The following is a 24,160-nucleotide window of genomic DNA, read 5'->3' as shown; positions in this document are numbered from 1 at the left end:
GCAGTTTGGACATTTCACTGGTATAACAAATAATGATCATTCAAGGTTGACAGTGATGATGGCCTATTTTGTAATTAAGTAGGTCTAACTTTGTGATTGAAGGTATTCAAAAATAAATAACATTGAGAAAATACGAGGCAGACGGAGGATCCATTTTATATTCAAGGATGAGGCATTCAATTGGAGGATGCATTATGCATATTTATAACGACATAGATTGTCTAGAATGATGTATTCCACAGGCTACATCTGTTGATACAAACTTTGAATGAGGAAATAACGTCAATTACATTTTTATTTTGTGTTTCCTTGCCTATAATGGTACTACACACATCGCTGCTTATTAGTGAAGCACAATCTTACAAACAGAAATAATGTGAGGAAAACATTTTATTTACCAACAAATGGGAAAACATAAATACACACAGTAACCAGAAGAAGAAATATTCCATCCCCTTTTAATACACAACTTTTATTTTTATCCTTGGAATTAATTGAATAGACCACATCTACTCGTGTTTAATGATGGACTGGACCCGGGTCCTCATGGTTCTTGGGCATCTACATGGTCAGCTCCTGCAAAACAATAACAAGTGGTTTGTATTTTAGGAGGTGTCAACATTGAATAGAATCTACAACTTTATTGTACTGATGGAAATGTGCCGGTCATCACCTCAAAACATAGCAAGCAACGGTGAAATGTCAATTACACCTGATATTACATTCACAACACAAGTGACGACCAATTAAATATGCTTACCATGATGGCATTAACAATGTCATTGTTGTTGTTCTTGAGCGCTCGTATAGCCTTCACTCGAGATACGTTGGCTTGTGACATCACCAGCTCAATGTCCTTCACCTCCACGCCAGTCTCATCAACCTGCAAAGCATGATGGAACACAGAAGTGAATTGGGAGAAATAGCCAAATCCACATACTTGTGTGTATGTATATAAGTAGCTAGGTGAGACAATCACACATCAGTCATTGTAAATAAATGATTTCCTTGACCCTCACCTCTTCCTCTTCACTCTCCTCCTGTACTGTGGGTGTCTGTGTGTTCTCCTGGATGCTAGACATTCTGTCTTCTCCCTGGACCTTGAACTTCTCTGCTGCTGCCAGTTGAGCTTGTTGGGACAGGTCCTCAATCTGGAACAAACGGAAATTCACTTTCAGAAAACAGAGCTGCAAGAATATTTCAAGCATATCTTGGTGTAATTCATAGAGAACTTAACATACTTGTGAAATAAATGGCTTACAACAGCTTTAAAAATGCATTTATAAACTATTAGAAAGTATAGCAGGTCCCATCTGAAATTAAAAGCTGCACTGTCAGAGCCAACCAAGATGAAATTGATGAATGATTCTTCTAGCATTTCTGGTTACCACTTAAAATAGCATCAAGTGCCTTGGATTCCCCAAAGACAATGCACATGTCTGATATAAAAAGGCGTAGATTCCAACCTTAGCCTCTCCGAAAACGATGTATGTGTCGGAGGCAGAGCTCTTGTAGACGTCTGGTTTGGGGATGACAAACAGGATGTTCTTGGACTTCCTGATGGTAACCCTGGTTACGCCCATCACCTGACGGAGGCCCAGCTTGGACATGGCCTGGTGTTGACAGAGAAGATTACTACATTTTTGTCCACAGAAAACTATAGTAGCTAATCAACATATTGGTCTGTAGGAAACACTGTCCAAAGGAAACTGAACTGAAAGTCGTTAGAACTGAAAAAAAATCTGTTTTTACACTGGGTAAAAAAACAATATCCCATAGACTTAAGAAATAATGACCTAATAACTTTGTTTGGGGAATGATGCTACTTCAAAACAATGTACTCTAGGAACATGTGAATGAACATAACTGACCTTTCTGGCTTTCTTTTCACTTCTACTTTGTTTGGCTTTGCTGACTGGCTCCTCGTCGATCTCAGCTGCTGCAGCAAGCTGAGGAGAGAACAACAGGTTTGTAAAAATCACTTATTCTGTAAGTTGGACACATTGATCAGTAGGTTGTCATTTATCGTCATGACTCATATACTAGAGGCACCTCTGCAGAGGGGTCACTAGCTGGCACAACCACAAAGTCATAAAATCTGATTTGAAACCTAACCTTAACCACACTAAACCCTAATGCCTAACCCTAAATTAAGACCAAAAAGCAAAAAACATTACTTTTACGGAGGGCCAATTTTGACTTTGAAGCTGGCTTATCTAGCGGAAATTGCTCAGTTCAAATTAAATGTTGTTATTTGTCGTCACATACACAACAGGTGGTGTAGACCTTACAGTGAAATGCTTACTTACAAGCCCTTAACCAACAACAGTTAAGCAAAAACTGTTTTTTTTTTTTACAAAAATACGAGATAAGAATGACAAATAATTAAAGAGCAGCAGTAAAATAACAATAGCGAGGCTGTTTACAGGGGGTACCGGTACAGAGTCGATGTGCGGGGGCACCGGTGTCAAGGTCATATGTACATGTAGGTAGAGTTAAAGTGACGATGCATACATAACAACAGAGAGAAGCAGCAGTGTTCTGGGGTGGGTCAATGCAAATAGCCTGGGAAGCCATTTGATTAGCTGTTCAGGAGTCTTATGGCTTGGGGATAGAAGCTGTAGTGAAACGCCAAATGGATCTCCCCCTTGCCCCATTGTCCCCTTTACCAATAACCCAATCTGTAAAAATGGAACTACCGGATTGGACTCAATCACCAGAAGATGGCGCCATCCAACCATCCACCCCACTAGACTGGTATCAATAAACACCAACCCCGCCCACTGAGGACACTCCTGACGAATGGGAGAAACTGTTAGAAACACTGCTATTAGAGTGAAGCTCTGCCTTAAGCAGAAGCGCTTGTATGGACTGTTGTGATATGTTTCCTGCAAAGTATTATCTAGTGTAAACGCTGCAGTGATGTATCATTGATGTCTTGTGTTTGACAGAGGGAACACTGACGCGATCTGGAGCAGAATCAAAAGGTATATAAAGAGACATTTGCCATTACTTTGGCGCTGACTTCTTGAATTCTGAATTCATTTAGACAACCATTTGACTTCGGGTAATTGCCACCTGACTCAAATTACTTAAAGATTCTAACTTGCTGGAACTTGGGCTCTTTCCGTTTAGCTATTGAACAGTTGTTCTAGTCGCCATCTGACCCGTTGCTTGGTTTATCTTGATGCAATAATATCTTAACCGATTGAGCTCAACATTCCGGCCGGGACTTATAGCCACTGACACTGCGGTAGCTCAGCGGAGAATCTCTCGTCCCTCCAAACTAACTTGAATCTCGAAATTTAGTTGAATCACTCAAATTATCTATAGATTCTAACTTGCTGGAACTCAGGTTCGTGCCACTTGCCAATTGAACAGTTGCTCTTGTCGTCATTTGACTTGCGCCCGGCTTATTTTGATGCAACAACATCTTAACTGATTGAGCTCAACATTTCGGCCAAGGCTAATTGCCACAGACACTGCGGTAGACCAACGGTGAACCACTCGCCTAGGAACCAGGAGATTATCATAGACTGATCCTGCCGCCAGTTGACCCGGAGCCTGTTTTGTCTTGTTGCCACCGAGCACAATACTACAGCCCGGTCGAGTGCCGCAGCCAGCCTCGGATATATCCTCTGGGGCGAGAAGGGTCTCTCCAGACTAACTTGAATCTCGAAATTTAAGTGAACCATCGATCTCTCATAGGAGGAATCGATACCGAAACTAAATTCTCAGAACTCTGACCGATTGAAACTCTGCTCCTGGGTCTTCCTGTCAACTATTAAAGGTAATTAAGTTAAACTATTACAGTTTATTAGCGATAAGTGTTATCATTGTACCAGGCATTTATAGAGCATTAAGGCATTTGCATGTTTTTGATTAACGCTGTGTGTGACCAAGTAACAAATTGTGTATTTTGAAGTGTGTTTGATTGTAAGACAAAAAACATGAGTGTTTTCAAAAATAAAACGGTAGTCTTGCTTTGTCGCGAGTACACGCCCTCCCAAGACAGTTAACGGCAAGGGAGATAACGTTGACACTCCCCTCTACCAGGACACTGGAAACGGAGACCAATACTCTGTGATTGAGCGAGTTACCATTAAAAGACAGAGGAAGGTGTGTCCAGTAGTGATTCATTGTCTTATCGATCTAGGTTTTATTTTCCAAGCGATACATAGCCGACGGGCAGAGTAGTGAGACTAAGTTGACTAAAGGTCTTCACACTTTAAACTAGATACATCACAGAAGGGAAATACTCAACCTGAGGGAAATCATATAGAGACTGGTAGGACTAGTGCTTAATAACAACTCAAGGATCAATTAGTGGTGAAACAATGAGTCTAGAGGATAAACGTGGGGTTCACACATCCCAGCTAGAGCTAGACCGTTGTGAGTGACAAGGCAAAAGACCTCTCTACGCAGACAACGTATCAATATAGAAAGAGATGCAGGACTACGCGAGCGGTCCTGGTTATACCAAGATAACCTGAAGTATCTATAGTACCCTGTCCAATCCAAGGAACGGGACGCTAACCACCTCTAGCACCCCGCTGCCGGCCAAGGGGCGGGGCTGAAGGTTTCGTATCGCGACAAAGCAATAAAGGAGCCTCTTGGACCTAGACTTGGCACTCCAGTACCGATTGCCATTTGGTAGCATAGAGAACAGTCCATGACTGGGGTGGCTGGAGTCAAAAACATCCTCTGACATATATGATATAGAGGTCCTGGATGGCAGGAAGCTTGGCCCAGGTGATGTACTGGGCCGTACACACTGCCCTCTGTAGTGCCTTGGGGTCGGAGGCCAAGCAGTTGCCATAACAGGCAGTGATGCAACCCATCAGGATGTTCGATGGTGCAGCTAGAAAACCTTTTGAGGATCTGAGTACCCATCTTTTCAGTGCGTCGTGTGTGGTGGTATGTAGACAGCTATGAAAAATACAGATAAACTCTAGGTAGATAGTGTGGTCTACAGCTCATCCTGAGATACTCTACCTCAGGCGAGCAAAACCTCAAGACTTCCTTATATATCGCGCACCAGCTGTTGTTCACATACAGTTGAAGTCGGAAGTTAACATACACTTAAGTTGGAGTCATTAAAACTTGTTTGTCAACCACTTCACAAAACTATAGTTTTGTCAAGTCGGTTAGGACATCTACTTTGTGCATGACAAGTAATTTTTCCAACAATTGTTTACAGACAGATTATTTGACTTATAGATCACTGTTTCACAATTCCAGTGGGTCAGAAGTTCACATACACCAAGTTGACTGTGCCTTTAAAAAGCTTGGAAAATTGTAGACCTCCACAAGTCTGGTTCATCCTTGGGAGCAATTTCCAAACACCTGAAAGTACCACGTTCATCTGTACAAACAATAGTATGCAAATATATACACCATGGGACCACACAGCCTGGGGCGGCAGGGTAGCCTAGTGGTTAGAGCTTTGGACTAGTAAATGAAAGGTTGCACGAGTGTGATCTAAGTGTGCGTTCTCTAATTCTCTCCTTCTCTCTTTCTTTCTCTCTCTCGGAGGACCTGAGCCCTAGGACCATGCCCCAGGACTACCTGACATGATGACTCCTTGCTGTCCCCAGTCCACCTGGCCATGCTGCTGTTCCAGTTTCAACTGACCTGAGCCCTAGGACCATGCCCCAGGACTACCTGACATGATGACTCCTTGCTGTCCCCAGTCCACCTGGCCATGCTGCTGCTCCAGTTTCAACTTCCACCTGACTGTGCTGCTGCTCCAGTTTCAACTGTTCTGCCTTATTATTATTCGACCATGCTGGTCATTTATGAACATTTGAACATCTTGGCCATGTTCTGTTATAATCTCCACCCGGCACAGCCAGAAGAGGACTGGCCACCCCACATAGCCTGGTTCCTCTCTAGGTTTCTTCCTAGGTATTGGCCTTTCTAGGGAGTTTTTCCTAGCCACCGTGCTTCTCCACCTGCATTGCTTGCTGTTTGGGGTTTTAGGCTGGGTTTCTGTACAGCACTTTGAGATATCAGCTGATGTACGAAGGGCTATATAAATAAATTTGATTTGATTTGCACGATCGAATCCCCGAGCTGACAAGGTACAAATCTGTCGTTCTGCTCCTGAACAGGCAGTTAACCCACTGTTCCTAGGCTGTCATTGAAAATAAGAAATTGTTCTTAACTGACTTGCCTAGTTAAATAAAGGTTAAAAAAATATATTTACAAAAAATTCCACTCAGGAAGAAGACGCGTTCTGTCTCCTAGAGATGAACGTACTTTGGTGCGAAAAGTGCAATCCCAGAACAACAGCAAAGGACCTTGTGAAAATGCTGGAGGAAACAGGTACAAAAGTATCTATATCCACAGTAAAACAAGTCCTATATCGACATAACCTGACAGGCCGCTCAGCAAGGAAGCCATTGTCCCAAAACCTCCATAAAAACACCAGACTATGGTTTGCAACTGCACATGGGGACAAAGATCGTACTTCTTGGAGAAATGTCCTCTGGTCTGATGAAACAAAAATAGAACTGTTTGGCCATAATGACCACCATTCTGTTTGGAGGAAAAAAAAGGGGGGGGGGGGGGGGGGGTGCAGCACGGGGGTGGCAGCATCATGTTGTGGGGGTGCTTTGCTGCAGGAGGGAGCTTGTGCACTTCACAAAATAGATGGCAGGACAATTATGAATATTGAAGCAACATCTCAAGACATCAGTCAGGAAGTTAAAGCTTGGTTGCAAATGGGTCTTCCAAATGGACAATGACCCCAAGCATACTTCTAAAGTTGTGGCAAAATGGCTTAAGGACAAAGTCAAGGTATTGGAGTGGCCATCACAAAGCCCTGACCTCAATCAGAAACATGACATTATAACTATAGAAAAAGCATGTGTGAGCAAGGAGGCCAACAATCCTGACACAGTTACACCAGCTCTGTCAGGAGGAATGGGCCTATGTTCACCCAACTTATTGTGGGAAGCTTGCGGAAGGCTACCCAAAACATTTGACCCAAGTTAAACAATTTAAAGGCAATGCTACCAAATACTAATTGAGTGTATGTAAACTTCTGACCCACTGGGAATGTGATGAAAGAAATAAAAGCTGAAATAAATGATTCTCTACTATTATTCTGACATTTCACAGTCGTAAAATAATGTAGTGATCCTAACTGACCTAAAACAGGTAATTTTTACTTAACAGGAGGATGTTAACAGGAGGATGGTGGTTGCGTTAAGTATATTATGGTCAAAATCAAGTTAATAAAAAGTGGATAAACAATCTATTTATTTACAAGAGGGATTCCCCCTTGACTTGACTTGGGTGTAGGGGCTCAGCACCCTCTGGTGGCCCATGGCCATACTGTACCTGTGCCTGCTGTGTCTGTGTTGAGTCCTGCTCCTCCAAGTCTGGTACGGAGTCATCACTGTCAGAATCTGTGCCAGACCCTAGACACCACCAGATACATTCCATTAGAACATGGAACACGTCACAACATATCAGAGTCAGTTCTTTAGTATAACATAAACAAAACTATTTACGTAAGCAGAAAAGGATAAGGGAACGTAATTATGTGGTAATATATGGAGTCAACTTGGCTACAAACACATCAAAATACATTCATACATTTCCCTGGGACAGTTGCAGGAGATTAGTTCGGGAAAAGCTGCAGAAATACAGAGGTCTCACTGATTTGAAAAGGAGGTCGTGAGAGAAACTGAAATAAAATACATTACGCTTGGTTCATAGAACCACGGTTACGTTAGTAACCGCCGATAGCCACTAGACATGGTTGTAATAAACAGAGCGTTTTCTGCTTTCTTCAGAAAATATGGCTCTGTTTTGAACGGTTTAAGCTACAAAATACTATGACCCCATCAATGAAAGAAGACTCTCAGGAACCAGGACACGTCTTCTGTTCCCTTCTACAATGCCCAAAAGTGGCAGGACACAGAACAGAGTGGACAAAACTTCCTACTTCCTTTGATGCATTCCACTTCAAACCAAACTTTCTTCAAATTGAAATACTGTCAATAATTCTAATCAGACTAATTTGTAATAAAAACAGTCATAGCCACAATAAAAATGTAAAAAAATGGAGTTGCTGGACCAAAAAAACAATGAGGTTGGCCCCTGGGTGGAGAACACCACCCCCTGGTGGCCCCTGGGTGTAGAGAAACAAGTCAAATACACATTTTGCCATTGGTCAGGTTTTGGTCAGCACTAAATGGTTGCTACTACAGAAGCCAAGCAAAGGGTGGATTTTCTAGAGTGAGGATGAACCAAACAGACTGTAGGTATAAAGGTAGTTAAGACAACCATTCACATAAGCATTAATACATCCCACTGCGACAGAAAGTGTGGTCTGAGGAAAAATATTTTTTTTAATATAAAAAAATATAAAATAATTCAGCATAAGAGACTCAAAGTCAGAATTGTCTATATTTTACCTGATGTAAAAAAAATAAAAAAATAATTGTTAGTACAATGTCAGTGACTGAACAAAGTCTTACATTTTACCCCAATGAAGAAACTTCACCTTTAGAAATGACCGGACCCTAAACGATGCATACTAATATTGTTAGTGTCATTTTAAAATTGCCATGCGAAGCAGGCCAATGTGGATTCATCATACCCTTCTTGTTGTTGACCACTGGCTTTACCACAATGGGCTCTGGATCTGGTGGGGGAAAATCAGTAGGGCTGGGCGATATGGCCAAAATAATATATCACGGTATTTCTAAAAAATTTAAATTGACAGTATTTTTAGTTTTTGAATAATAAAAGTTGTACATGTGCTTTGAGTAGTGAGTGACCCTAGGGTGCTTTATGAGTAGTGAGTGATCCCATGGTGCTTTTTGAGTAGTGAGTGATCCTAAAAAGTGGCAACACATACATTAAGTGATTTCGATGAGTCTTTCTCCATTCTGATTAATTTATACTGTTCAATTCAACCTCAACCAAAACAAATTTCAGCACTTAAAAGTTTTGCATTTCCTGCACTCAATTGCAGCGGTGGAAAAAGTACCCAATTGTCATACTTGAGTAAAAGTAAAGATAATTACTCAAGTGAAAGTCACCCAGTAAAATACTACTTGAGTTAGTCTAAAAAGTATGGTTTAAAATATACTTAAGCATCAAAAGTAAAATTGATAAAATGTAATTAATTTCAAATTCCTTATATTAAGCAAACCATTTTCTTGTTCATTTATTTATGGATAGCCAGGGGCACACTCCAACACAATTTACAAAGCATGTGTTTAGTGAGTCCTCCAGATCAGAGGCAATAGATGACCAGGGATGCTCTCTTGATAAGTGCGTAATTGGACTATTTTACTGTCCTTGCTATGCATTCAAAATGTACTTTTAGGTGTCAGGGAAAATGTATGGAGTAAAAAGTACAGTTTCTTTAGGAATGTAGTGAAGTAAAAGTTGTCCAAAAAAATAAAAAGATACCAAAATCAACTTTAAAGTATTTTTACTTCATACCTCTGCTCAATTGACAATTTCCACACTACCACGTAGGGCTGCCCAACATGGGCAAATAATCTAGGACTTATTTTTAACCAAATGTTGCAATTGCGATTTTACTTTGCGAATTAGAGCAAAACTGTTGGAATCAGAATGACTATTCTAATTGTATAGTTAGAATATAATAGTGGGCACTTTGAATACAGTGTTTGAGATGACAATTAATTAAAATGCCAGGGAGGAATTATTGTGAAATGGTAGGAACTAAAGAGTTGATAAGTGTTTCCTAGGGGACCCTATAAGCTCTGGCTACATTGCATGTTCTCTCTTAGCTACTTCCTGTAGCTAACATATTCTTGCTTTGCATTTTCCTATTGATTTAGAAGATACTGTTGCACAAACATGCTGAATCAGGTCTACACCATCACTGGTATTAATCAGGCTGTATTAGCTAGCTACGTTTGCTCTTACTCAGTACATTTATTAGCTAGCTAGCTATTAGTGGCTAACAATTAGCGTCTCACAAGATTCAGGGCAAGTCGCTAAGAAAATAAACTTGCTGATGTAAGAAACACAAACTAATAGTGTCATTATAGGACTCTAGTGGATTTATATTAAGAAGCAAATAGAAAACAGCATTGTTGCATGTGCTGCATTGACCATGCAGACTAAAGTGTCCCGTGGTTGAGGAACATCAAATGCGCCCCTTGAGTGACAGGGGTGTGGCTAGGTCTATGTGGAAAGTGGCACAGAGAGAAAGAGCAGAGAGAGATGACTCTAAACTATAAAAATTTACATTACACATGGCCTATCACATTAAACAAACAAAAACATTCAAATACCGGTATAGAAGGTATATCATAAAATACAGTATAACGCCCAGCCCCAGGGTTCAGTGATAAAGATGGAGGTGACGGGAGGGGGAGACTCCACTGGGACAACGGGGGAATACGGGTGAGCAGCCGCCAGGTTCGTCTAGTGGAATCAGAGGGGTGACATGGACAGGGGACAGCCTGGGAAACGACGCTCGAGGTGCTGGTTTTTTAGGAGAGACAAATACCTCCACACCAGCGGGGGCAGTAAGGAGTTTCCTTATCAAATGGAGAAAACTGGTGGAGTGGTAGGAATATTTTCAACAGCAGGAGGCTCAGTAGCAGAAGCTTGGAGAGAGGCAACAGCAGGCATATCAACCTGCTTCTCAGCAGGCATATCAACCTGCTTCTCAGCAGGCATATCAACCTGCTTCTCAGCTGGCATATCAACCTGCTTCTCAGCTGGCATATCAACCTGCTTCTCAGCTGGCATATCAACCTGCTTCTCAGCTGGCATATCAACCTGCTTCTCAGCTGGCATATCAACCTGCTTCTCAGCTGGCATATCAACCTGCTTCTCAGCTGGCATATCAACCTGCTTCTCAGCTGGTTCTTCAGCAGCCACGTCTACGGACACCTCTTCAGCTCTGTCATCAACTGCTGCAGACTCACAGGGGAGTTCCTTCTTCACAACAGAAGCCTCAGCAGATACAGCTGTAGCCTTATGCAGCTGGTGCTTTGCTTGACCTTCCGTAGCTCTCAGAGGGGGCAAAGCAGTGGAGAATGACATAGGTGCAATAGCAGCATGTTCGCAAAACACTTTAAAAAGAGAAAGGGCAGGCTTTAACAGGCGACGTAGCCAATGGAACAGCCGTCACTTCTGACAATGAGACCTGAACTGGAAAGGCAGTAGGTGGTGGTTTTGGAATTCTCTGGATGGACAACATCAGCCTTGGAGGCTACTACAGCTATGGCAGGAGGTGCTGGGGAAAAGAGGACAGTGTCTTCAGTTAGGAGGGTGGCGGCAGTGACAACCACTTGCTGAACGTACGAGGCAGAGGATAGTTCCGGTGAGGATAGGAATAGCAGGGGGTTTGTGAATGTGTGAAGCTGCACCAGTGGTGTCTGGGGCCCTCTCAGACATGGTGGGAGGCAATGGTCTGGCATTAACTGGGGCAGTGGGGTTAGAGTTGGCTGGTAGTAGAGCTTCAGGTAACAGCGCAATATTGTTAGATTCAGTTGGCAGCGTCAGCCAGAGGGACAGGTTTAGAAGAACATTAGACCTAGTAAACCTCTCAGTATTCCCTGGCTCTCCAGATTTTATTACCGTGGGTTGTGGGGTGGCCTGGTCCTTACCACCAAAATGAGAGCCGACAGGGGGCGAAGCAAAGGGTGAAGAGGGGGTAGTGGAGGAGCAGTGAAGAGTGGCGAGGGACTTAGGAGCGGAGGTAGGGTTGGTTGGAGATGGGCACTTGGTGTCAAAAGAAGGCACAGCTTTGGGAGAAGAGGAGAGGAGGCGTGGTCCCACTTAAAGTCTTGTCAGTTTAGGGGGCTAGGGGGTCTGGAAGAAGAGCACAGGGTAAAGGAATAGAGCACCTTGGAAGCAGAGTAAAGGGAAGACAGGATGTCAGTTGGATTTGGACGACAGTGACAATGTCATAAGAGAATGTTGAATGTTCGCCCTAGTAGACTAACAGGGATCCATAATCAATACAAATGTCAAGGACAAAATATGACTAGTCGGTGCAAAAACATTGTCACACTATACAGCGATTGACAACATCATAAGAGAATGTTCAATCTCAAGAACTACAATATTCACATTTAGAGTCAGAGCTAGTAAGGGGGGGGTTAAGTGTGAGTGTTAGTTCACAAAAGGCTTTTGGGGTAGGAGTGGCAAAGGGAGTGGTTTCTGTGGCAACGCATATTAGATGCACTTAACTCACATACAACAGTAAAAAAAAAAGCACAGGCAAAAAAACATGGAGGTACATACAGATTGTTGTGCACAGCAACGGAAACTACTCAGCAAACTACTAGCAAGGACAACCAGCTTCTAAAAGGTGTTATACATTTCCTAAAAGACAGACCCACAGCAGCCACAGTACAGTAGTCAAAACTACCCTGTGCCAGACCTGTAAAAACCTGACCTATGGTTCAGGTGATTTACAAAGGGGGACGGTGTCATTCAATACATTTAGAAATTGTGTAGTTGGTGATCATTGAAAGTCCCAAGTTTAGACCAAAAAAGGTGACCCTTTCAGAAAGAACATTGCTGATTCCTTAGTGCTAAAGGGGAAACACCACTTAAACATTTTAACCAACCAAATTGGCAAAAGAAAAGCACCTAGAGGGACAGTTTTCATTAAGTTGTAATAAATATAACCCACCTGAATGAATAGCAAATGACCTGGAATGACCATTAACATCATTAGTCTGGACCTTCACCTTGGGTTCCTCGCTCTGACTGGCCTTTTCGTTTTGTTGGACTGCAACGCTCACAACCTCAGGGGCTTCAACCACTTCAGGTGGTGTCAGATATTCTGAAGCAGTTTCTTGCTCTTCCGTGGTGGCTTCAGGAACTGGCACTACTTGCCTAGCTTGTTCTTCTACAGCAACCTTTGGCACTTCTTCCTCAGCAGTCCCTCGGTCTTCCTCTGGCACAGCAGTAGGTTGTTCTTGGGTTGTTGGTTCTTGGGTTGTTGGTTCTTCTTTAACAGGGCTTACAATCTCTTCTTCATTCAGCTTGTCCTGAACCTTCTCAGTGTAATCTTGAACTGCTTCAGCAGCTACAGTGGGGTTTGGATCAGCCATTTCCTTGGTAACCTCAAGTAGTGAAACTGGTTTGTCGATACAACTCCCATCGAATCTCAACACTGGGAATCCAGGAAAAGAGTAGGAGTAGAAAGGGGAAGTAGAAAGAGTAGGGGGAGTCACAGCGACATTAAAAGCTGCAACCCTTGTTGGGAAACTTTTTTTTTTAAATGTAAAGTGGGATACTGTTCCAAACGATGGAGAGAGTCTCTCTCCTTAAAAATAACCATATGCGAATCAAAACTGGGGCTGAATTTAGTCCAAATTCATCTTAACAAGAAATTGGAGAAACCAATACTCCTGTTGAGAAACAACAACTCCTAAAACATGTACTAATGGAACCACAATACATGTACTGTTTCTACACACAGAAGAAGGGTCAAATGTAGACCACCAAGTTGTGCATGATGAGCCCAATGTGAGTCTAAATCGGTGACAGTATAAACCATGAGTCTTTGTGAGAGTGTTTGTGACAGAGATAATGAATATTTGTATTCCCCTACCAGTCTTATCATGCAGTGCCCCGCATTCAAGTGAAACACCTTGGGACCCATCACCTTTCAGTACACAGACTGAAGAAACAAGCACTAAATACAGGGTCAATTAGGTTTATCGTTCAAAAGATGTGATAACTACTCATCATAAGGGAAGAAAGTGAAGGAGGAAATTAAACGAACATGCTTTACATTGTGTACTACTTCAGCTAGATCAGCCAGAAAATGTACAGAAAGTAAGATTGATGAAAGATGTAGCTGAATGTAGAGCAGTTGAGGAACCTTTGAGTTGAGCATTTTCATTTAGCATGAACAGGTCCAGGAGATTGGTGATTCACAAGCCATTTTACAATAAATATTACAGATTATATTTAACATTATGCCTACACTATTGTGAATGGATAATGACAACTGGTAATCCAAGCACATAGCACATAGCACATAGCACAAAAATAATCCAGTAATTTAGCAAATATTTCTTCCCGGTAAATTTAATAGCTCAGATTCTGAAAACTGTCATTCGTGAGGACATCACTATGCTTTCTCATTGCCTTTTTGAATAGGTATTCGCCAGACATTTTGCAGTCTGTTTTTTGGAGACAGAATATGTTTCATGCAAGACACCACAAGAAAAAGTATCATGGCATATTAGTTTGTCCATTACACCCCAGTCCCAAGACAAAACTCATACAGTGCAGGTAAGAAACCTCATAAAGTATAGGTGAGTATAGTAATGAGTCCAGGAAACCAAAACAAACCCTGTTGGATTCTGTGTTAGAGGTTACATGAGATTACACACACAAGGTTTGGTCCAGTATGATCAGAGTAAAGAAATGCCATATTGAGAAAAGAGAAACCGATTGTTTAGTAATTTTGCTGTTGAGTTCCTGGACCCCATATGTGGAAAAACATATCATGCCAGGTCAAGACACAGCCTCGAGGACTGTACAGACACATTGAGAAATATAAATAAGATACTAACCGGTCTCTGCCTGGGACTGTTGCAGCTCCATTGCTGGGACTGTCTCTGTGGTGGTTTCACCTGGCATGTCTGTCAACAAAAACATTTGGAGTCAATTTGGTTGTGTAGTTTCACAAAAAACAAGAATCAACAGAAATATGATCAGTCAATTCTGTAGTCTTATGAGCAACAGTAGGAATTCCCCTACTTGTAAAATGTGTGGTCGACCACCACCAACCCTTCTAGTCAAGACAAAAACCTAGCATCCACACAAAATGATTGGTCAATTTAAACAAACATAAGCAATTTAGAGGTTATTAGCTAGTCTTGCAAAGACAGCTATGTGGAAAGCCAGGCAGGTAACGTTAGTCAGTCAATAGCGAAACCTCTGGTCAGAGTAAAGGGTGTAATAATATCTAAATGTGACTGAAATGGGTAACAGGTTTGGCTAAGATGTGTTTGGATGGCCCAAGACATGACAAGCTGTGAAATATGGAACTACTAAACGGTGTAACTTGAGCTACAGTACAAGTAACTGTGTCGTACATGAACACGATATGACACTGCAGTACAGTAACTTGAGGTCTTCCAAATGAAAATTGTTAGAACTGCCTGGAATATAACCTAGAATTTCATGATGCAATACAGGGTATGGGGCAAACTACTGATTTAGCTAGCTAGCTATCCAACTGGCTGGCTTGTTAACAAGTTGACTTGTTTGTTTGCTAGTTAGCTATCTCACTTTATTCACACACTCTTGTTGCACATTTAAGTAGATGGCCATCTCACACCCTATGGAATGTTTAATAGTGTATTATGTACAAATGTTATTTGGAAACTAGCTAAAAGAAACATAGCTAGCTCGCGTTGGTTTCGAGACAAGAGACTGGCGCTGTTAGTTAGCTTGCTAGCGAAATCATACGAGATGATAACCATAAAATGTGAATTCCTCAGTAATACCAAACTTCAGAATAGCTATTTACGATAACTAACACATATAATGGCACACAATTCTAAGTTAGATGTGGACAGATTGTCACGAGAAATACTTACTGTGATAGGAGTGTAGATCTAAGATGGGTGTAAAAAAGAACTACAAGTACCAGAACGCCTGGCTGCAACAAATAACTGACTCAACTTCCGGATTTATGCAAATAACCCTCTTGGAATTAGAATACAGGGACAAACTACGGGTGGGTATAGTTTGTGGAACGTTCCAATAAGAATCTGTTCCAAAAACTTTGTAAATAACAAGGTTGTCAACAAATAACGCATATAAAGTTGTATAGCGGCAGAATAAGATACCAGGTAGGGAGTGGGCTATTTCATTAAGTTTTTCACTTACCACTCTATTCTGGAAAATGTCTGTCCTCACTATGGTAGCCTATGGACAAACATTAAGAACAAGCTACGTGGTGAGTTGATGCCTATTCGTCAGCTAGTTCAATTGATCATGCTACTTTGTATGCTTTGTTTGTTGGCAACCTTGTACTTTAAGTTTTTGGAACAGTTTCCTGTTCGAATGTTCCACAAATTATACCCACCCACAAACGACTACCCTAATATCGGTTTAACCCAGAACTAAAGTATTGGGTAATTGGTCAGTACCATTTATGTTTAGATAGTTTCAGCAGGAGAGGCGGCTTATAATAATGGCTGAAACCATGTTTGATGTAGTTTATATCATTCCACAGATTCCTCTTCAGCGATTACCACGAGCCCATCCTCACCAATTAAGGTGCCACCAACCTCCTGTGGTAGTTTTTCCATAAGAGATTAACCTAAAACTAACTTTAGATTAAAGTTTTTGTAATAACGTTTGTCTGGTAAGATTCATTACGAGGTGGGCCCTTGAAAGAAAACCAAAAGGGCTTGAGCCCTTGCTGCACCAGGTGGTTGGCTACCACCATGGCTGGCTACCACCTTGCCTAAATCCGACTGTGATACCAATTCTTGGTATACATGTCTGAAACAAAGCATTGCAAAAACTTGGAAAGTCCCCGACAAGCCAAAATATTGAATAAAATTACATTTTAACTTACCCTTAACAGTTGTCTGAGCGTTTGATCCTTTAGCTAGTTGAAATTTGAGAATAAATAGACACATTTAAGTATTATTGACCCTACTTTTTTAGAGCACTGGGACTGCCGTTGAAACTTCAATCACCTGACATTAGGCAAAACCATGTAAACGCCTTGCAAGACTGGTTAGTATGCAGGTATTGCATGCATATACTTCCATATTGTGCATGTGCCTTAGGTCATGAGCTAAAACAGACGAAAACGGGCTAAAACAGACGTCCCTCTAAGGCCCTTCTGCTAGCTTGCTAGCCCCGGCCTGCTAGCTGTCTGAATCGCCGAGTGTCCAGCCAGCCCAACAGCTCACTGGACCCATATGATCCCTCTGCTATGCATGCCTCTCTCTAATATCAATATGCCTTGTCCATTACTGTCCTGGTTAGTGATTATTGTCTTATTTCACTGTAGAGCCTCTAGCCCTGCTCAATATGCCTTAACCAACCATTTAGTTTCACCTCCCACATATGCGGTGACATCACCTGGTTTAAACGTCACTAGAGACTATCTCTCCCATCATTACTCAATGCCTAGTTTTACCTCCAATGTACTCACATCCTACCATACCTTTGTCTGTACATTTATTAATGTAATTTAATTATGCCAATGTGCTTTCATTAATTGAAAACCCTTGATCTATTTTATGAGAATTTGTAAGATTCTTGTTTGCATAAAATAGACGCACGCCAGTCTTTCAATAATAGGTAACACTTAACCACGAGCAACAGTTTATATACAGATCATGACGTCATTTCATTGCTTTAACAGAATCCCCTCCTCTCGACCGGGACAAAGTGAGGTGAAAAGTTCATTTTAACTTACTAACACACTCCCAGGTAACTTTTGACTCCTCAACATTATCGATCACCACTGAGCTGACAGTTCTAATTAACAGAAAACCTAGGAATGAACTCACTGTCTTATCTAAAAACCCCAGAGCTAAGTTTCTGTAGGTTCAACGCTAGGTTAACGACCTTATGTGTTTACACAGTCCCCAACCCATTCGTTTCTTCCTAGTTGGGATGGTGTTCATTAACGTTAATTACTCCTTGTCCGTGTCACACAATCCCTTCTTATGAACTCATATTGTTAATCAGATACAATAACACAGAGTATAAGTTTACTTAGTTACAATTCTATTTAAAATGGGGATATTGTTTATTCATTTATTCATAATAATTCCAACAACATTATGCCTTGATTCTATTCTATCGCGCCCAGAAACCTGCTCCTTTTACTCTCTGTTCCGAACGTACTAGACGACCAGTTCTGATAGCCTTTAGCCGTACCCTTATCCTACTCCTCCTCTGTTCCACTGGTGATGTAGAGGTTAATCCAGGCCCTGCAGTGCCTAGCTCCACTCCTACTCCCTAGGTGCTCTCATTTGTTGACTTCTGTAACCGTAAAAGCCTTGGTTTCATGCATGTTAACATTAGAAGCCTCCTCCCTAAGTTTGTTTTATTCACTGCTTTAGCACACTCTGTCAACCCGGATGTCCTAGCCATATCTGAATCCTGTCTTAGGAAGAACACCAAAACCCCCTGAAATTTCCATCCCTAACTATAACATTTTCCGACAAGATAGAACTGCCAAAGGGGTCGTTGTTGCAATCTACTGCAAAGATAGCCTGCAGAGTTCGGTCTTACTATCCAGGTCTGTACCCAAACAATCTGAGCTTCTACTTTTAAAAATCCACCTTTCCAGAAACAAGTCTCTCACCGTTGCTGCTTGCTATAGACCACCCTCTGCCCCAAGCTGTGCCCTGGACACCATATGTGAATTGATTGCCCCCCATCTATCTTCAGAGCTCGTGCTGCTAGGTGAACTAAACTGGAACATGCTTAACACCCCAGCCATCCTACAATCTAAGCTTGATGCCCTCAATCTCACACAAATTATCAATGAACCCACCAGGTACAACCCCAAATCCATAAACACGGGCACCCTCATAGATATCATCCTAACCAACTTTCCCTCCAAATACACCTCTGCTGTTTTCAACCAAGATCTCAGCGATCACTGCCTCATTGCCTGCATCCTTAATGGGTCTGCAGTCAAACGACCACCCCTCATCACTGTCATATGCTCCCTAAAACACTTCAGCGAGCAGGCCTTTCTAATCGACCTTGCCCGGGTATCCTGGAAGGATATTGACCACATCCCGTCAGTAGAGGATTCCTGGTTATTCTTTAAAAGTGCCTTCCTCACCATCTTAAATAAGCATGCCCCATTCAAAAAATGTAGAACCAGGAACAGATATAGCCCTTGGTTCTCTCCAGAACTGACTGCCCTTGACCAGCACAAAAACATCCAGTGGCGTTCTGCATTAGCATCGAAGAACCCCCGTGATATGCAACTTTTCAGGGAAGTTAGGAACCAATATACACAGGCAGTTAGGAAAGCTAAGGCTAGCTTTTTCAAGCAGAAATTTGCATCCTGTAGCATAAACTCAAAGTTGAGAGCACCTCCTCCCAGCTGCCCACTGCTCTGAGGCTAGGAAACACTGTCACCACTGATAAATCCACTTTAATTGAGAATTTGAATAAGCATTTTTCTACAGTTGGCCATGCTTTCCACCTGGCTACCTCTTCCCCAATCAACAGCCCTCCACCCCCCACAGCAATCCGCCAAAACCTCCCCCATTTCTCCTTCACCCAAATCCAGATAGCTGATGTTCTGAAAGAGCTGAAAAATCTCAACCCCTACAAATCAGCCGGGCTAGATAATCTGCCCGGCACCCTCCACAGCAACCCGCCAAAGCCCCCACCATTTCTCCTTTACCCAAATCCAGATAGCTGATGTTCTGAAAGAGCTGCAAAATCTGGACCCCTGCAAATCAGCCGGGCTAGGCAATCTGGACCCTCGGACTGTTGTCCGGACCTCTGACAGTCTCTATGGGTGTGCCACAGGGTTTAATTCTCGGGCCGACTCTCTTTTCTGTATACATCAATGATGTTGCTCTTGCTGGTGGTGATTCTCTGATCCACCTCTACGCAGACGACACCATTCTGCATTCCTCTGGCCCTTCTTTGGACACTGTGTGAACTAACCTCCAGACGAACTTCGATGCCATACAACTCTCCTTCCGTGGCCTCCAACTGCTCTTAAATGCAAGTAAAACTAAATGCATGCTCTTCAACCGATCTCTGCCAGCACCTGCCCACCCGTCCAGCATCACTACTCTGGACAGTTCTGACTTAGAACATGTGGACAACTACAAATACCTAGGTGTCTGGTTAGACTGTAAACTTTCCTTCCAGACTCACATAAAGTATCTCCAATCCAAAATTAAATCTAGAATCGGCTTCCTATTTCACAACGAAGCATCCTTCACTCATGCTGCCAAACATACCCTTGTAAAACTGACCATCCAACCGATCCTCGACTTCGGCGATGTCATTTACAAAATAGCCTCCAGCACTCTACTCAACAAATTAGATGCAGTCTATCACAGTGCCATCCGTTTTGTCACCAAAGCTCCATATACTACCCACCACTGTGACCTGTACGCTCTCATTGGCTGGCCCTCGCTTCATACTCGTCGCCAAACCCACTGACTCCAGGTCATCTACAAGTCTCTGCTAGGTAAAGCCCCACCTTATCTCAGCTCACTGGTCACCATAGCAGCACCCACCCGTAGCACGCGCTCCAGCAGGTACAGTGAGGGAAAAAAGTATTTGATCCCCTGCTGATTTTGTACGTTTGCCCACTGACAAAGAAATGATCAGTCGATAATTTTATTGGTAGGTTTATTTGAGCAGTGAGAGACAGAATAACAACAAAAAAATCCAGAAAAACGCATGTCAAAAATGTTATACATTATTTGCATTTTAATGAGGGAAATAAGTATTTGACCCCCCTCTCAATCAGAAATATTTCTGGCTCCCAGGTGTCTTTTATACAAGTAATGAGCTGAGATTAGGAGCACACTCTTAAAGGGAGTGCTCCTAATCTCAGTTTGTTACCTGTATAAAAGGAGCCAGAAATACCTGTCCACAGAAGCAATCAATCAATCCGATTCCAAACTCTCCACCATGGCCAAGACCAAAGAGCTCTCCAAGGATGTCAGGGACAAGATTGTAGACCTACACAAGGCTGGAATGGGCTACATGACCATTGCCAAGCAGCTTGGTGAGAAGGTGACAACAGTTGGTGCGATTATTCGCAAATGTAAGAAACACAAAAGAACTGTCGATCTCCCTCGGCCTGGGGCTCCATGCAAGATCTCACCTCGTGGAGTTGCAATGATCATGAGAACGGTGAGGAATCAGCCCAGAACTACACGGGAGGATCTTGTCAATGATCTCAAGTCAGCTGGGACCATAGTCACCAAGAAAACAATTGGCAACACACTACACCGTGAAGGACTGAAATCCTGCAGCACCCGCAAGGTGCCCCTGCTCAAGAAAGCACATATACATGCCCGTCTGAAGTTTGCCGATGAACATCTGAATAATTCAGAGGACAACTGGGTGAAAGTGTTGTGGTCAGATGAGACCAAAATGGAGCTCTTTGGCATCAACTCAACTCGCCGTGTTTGGAGGAGGAGGAATGCTGCCTATGACCCCAAGAACACCATCCCCACCGTCAAACATGGAGGTGGAAACATTATGCTTTGGGGATGTTTTTCTGCTAAGGGGCCAGGACAACTTCACCGCATCAAAGGGATGATGGACGGGGCCATGTACCATCAAATCTTGGGTGAGAACCTCCTTCCTTCAGCCAGGGCATTGAAAATGGGTCGTGGATGGGTATTCCAGCATGACAATGACCCAAAACACACGGCCAAGGCATCAAAGGAGTGGCTCAAGAAGAAGCACATTAAGGTCCTGGAGTGGCCTAGCCAGTCTCCAGACCTTAATCCCATAGGAAATCTGTGGAGGGAGCTGAAGGTTCGAGTTGCCAAACATCAGCCTCGAAACCTTAATGACTTGGAGAGGATCTGCAAAGAGGAGTGGGACAAAATCGCTCCTGAGATGTGTGCCAATCTGGTGGCCAACTACAAGAAACATCTGACCTCTGTGTTTGCCAAAAAGGGTTTTGCCACCAAGTACTAAGTCATGTTTTGCAGAGGGGTCAAATACTTATTTCTCTAATTAAAATGCAAATCAATTTATAACATTTTTGACATTCGTTTTTCTGGATTTTTTTGTTGTTATTCTGTCTTTCACTGTTCAAATAAACCTACCATTAAAATTATCGACTGATTGTTTCTTTGTCAGTGGGCAAACGTACAAAATCAGCAGGGGATCAAATACTTTCCCCCTCACTGTATATCTCACTATGCTGCAGTAGTTTATGTGTCGGGGGGCTAGGGTCAGTTTGTTATATCTGGAGTACATCTCCTGTCTTATCCTGTGTCCTGTGTTAATTTAAGTAAGCTCTATCTAATTCTCTCTTTCTTTCTTTCTCTCGGAAGACCTGAGCCCTAGGACAATGCCTCAGGACTACCTGGCATGATGTCTCCTTGCTGTCCCCAGTCCACCTGGCCGTGCTGCTGCTCCAGTTTCAACTGTTCTTCCTGCGGTTATGGAACCCTGACCTGTTCACCGGATGTGCTACCTGCCCAGACCTGCTGTTTTCAACTCTCTAGAGACAGCAGGTTCGGTAGAGATACACTGAATGATCGGCTATGAAAAGCCAACTGACATTTACTCCTGAGGTGCTGACTTGCTGCACCCTCGACAACTACTGTGATTATTATTATTTGACCATGCTGGTCATTTATGAACATTTGAACATCTTGGCCATGTTCTGTTATGATCTCCACCCTGCACAGCCAGAAGAGGACTGGCCACTCCTCATAGCTTGGTTCCTCTCTGGGTTTCTTCCTAGGTTTTGGCCTTTCTAGGGAGTTTTTCTAGCCACCGTGCTTCTACACCTGCATTGCTTGCTGTTTGGGGTTTTAGGCCGTGTTTCTGTACAGCACTTTGAGATATCAGCTGATGTAAGAAGGGCTATATAAATTGATTTGATTGGACTAGTCACCCCCAAAGCCAATTCTTCCTTTGGCCGCCTTTCTTTCCTGTTCTTTGCTGCCAATGACTGGAACAAACTGTCAAAATGACTGAAGCTGGAGACTCATATCTCCCTCACTAGCTTTAAGCACTAGCTGTCAGAGCAGCTCACAGATCACTGCACCTGTACATAGCCCATCTGTAAATAGCCCATCCAACTACCTCATCCCCATACTGTATTTATTTATTTATCTTGCCTCTTTGCACCCCAGTATTTGTACTTGCAAATTCATCTTCTGCACATCTACCATTCCAGTATTTAATTGCTATTTTGTATTTACTTCGCCACTATTGGCCTATTTATTGCCTTACCTCCCTTATCCTACCTGGCTGGCCCTCGCTTCATACTCGTCGCCAAACCCACTGGCTCCATGTCATCTACAAGACCCTGCTAGGTAAAGTCCCCCCTTATCTCAGCTCGCTGGTCACCATAGCATCTCCCACCTGTAGCACACACTCCAGCAGGTATATCTCTCTAGTCATCCCCAAAACCAATTCTTTCTTTGGCCGCCTCTCCTTCCAGTTCTCTGCTGCCAATGACTGGAACGAACTACAAACATCTCTGAAACTGGAAACACTTATCTCCCTCACTAGCTTTAAGCACCAACTGTCAGAGCAGCTCACAGATTACTGCACCTGTACATAGCCCACCTATAATTTAGCCCAAACAACTACCTCTTTCCCAACTGTATTTAAATTATTTATTTATTTTGCTCCTTTGCACCCCATTATTTTTATTTCTACTTTGCACATTCTTCCATTGCAAAACTACCATTCCAGTGTTTTACTTGCTATATTGAATTTACTTTGCCACCATGGCCTTTTTTGCCTTTACCTCCCTTCTCACCTCATTTGCTCACATTGTATATAGCCTTGTTTATACTGTATTATTGACTGTATGTTTGTTTTACTCCATGTGTAACTCTGTGTCGTTGTATCTGTCGAACTGCTTTGCTTTATCTTGGCCAGGTCGCAATTGTAAATGAGAACTTGTTCTCAACTTGCCTACCTGGTTAAATAAAGGTGAAAGATTTTTTTTTTGCACATACTGTATATATATGTTTTTTCTACTGTATTATTGACTGTATGTTTGTTTACTCCATGTGTAACTCTGTGTTGTTGTATGTGTCGAACTGCTTTCATTATCTTGGCCAGGTCGCAGTTGCAAATGAGAACTTGTTCTCAACTAGCCTACCTGGTTAAATAAAGGTGAAAAAAAAAATGAGCAAACACATCTTGATTGCCACACACACAAAGACCCGCGATTTGAACAGTGGTGGAAAAAGTACCCAATTGTTATACATGAGAAAAAGTAAAGATACCTTAATAGAATATGACTCAAGTAAAATTGAAAGTCCCCCAGTAAAATACTACTTGAGTAAAAGTCTAAAAGTATTTGGTTTGAAATATACTTAAGTATCAAAAGTAAAAGTATAAATAATTTTAAATTACTTATATTAGGCAAACCAAACGGCACAATTTACTTGTTTTTTAAATTTACAGATAGCCAAGGGCACACTCCAACACTCAGACATAA

The 24,160-nt window shown here is 42.4% G+C and overlaps 1 protein-coding gene across 2 annotated transcripts; it reads right to left on the bottom strand.

The window, feature by feature from the left end:
- Positions 1 to 277: 277 nt before the first annotated feature.
- On the bottom strand, positions 278 to 15,691 carry LOC109908331 (nascent polypeptide-associated complex subunit alpha). Of its 2 annotated transcripts, XM_020506967.2 has the most exons (9): positions 15,585 to 15,691; positions 14,553 to 14,621; positions 12,653 to 13,138; positions 7,348 to 7,427; positions 1,872 to 1,949; positions 1,467 to 1,613; positions 1,020 to 1,151; positions 761 to 883; positions 278 to 576 (listed from the first exon to the last, which is right to left on the bottom strand). In XM_020506967.2, the coding sequence occupies exons 2-9, from the start codon at positions 14,617 to 14,619 to the stop codon at positions 562 to 564; spliced, it is 1,128 nt and encodes a 375-aa protein (XP_020362556.1). In that variant the 5' UTR covers positions 14,620 to 14,621; positions 15,585 to 15,691; the 3' UTR covers positions 278 to 561. The 2 variants fall into 2 exon arrangements, with proteins under 2 accessions (XP_020362556.1, XP_020362557.1); XM_020506968.1 differs by lacking the exon at positions 12,653 to 13,138 and having other exon boundaries at positions 15,585 to 15,674.
- Positions 15,692 to 24,160: the final 8,469 nt, after the last annotated feature.

The sequence above is a fragment of the Oncorhynchus kisutch genome, linkage group LG17 (assembly GCF_002021735.2).
Source record: "Oncorhynchus kisutch isolate 150728-3 linkage group LG17, Okis_V2, whole genome shotgun sequence".
NCBI classification, from domain to species: domain Eukaryota; kingdom Metazoa; phylum Chordata; class Actinopteri; order Salmoniformes; family Salmonidae; genus Oncorhynchus; species Oncorhynchus kisutch.
The sequence above is the reverse complement of the archived record's forward strand: the minus strand, read 5'-3'. Positions and strand labels throughout refer to the sequence as shown.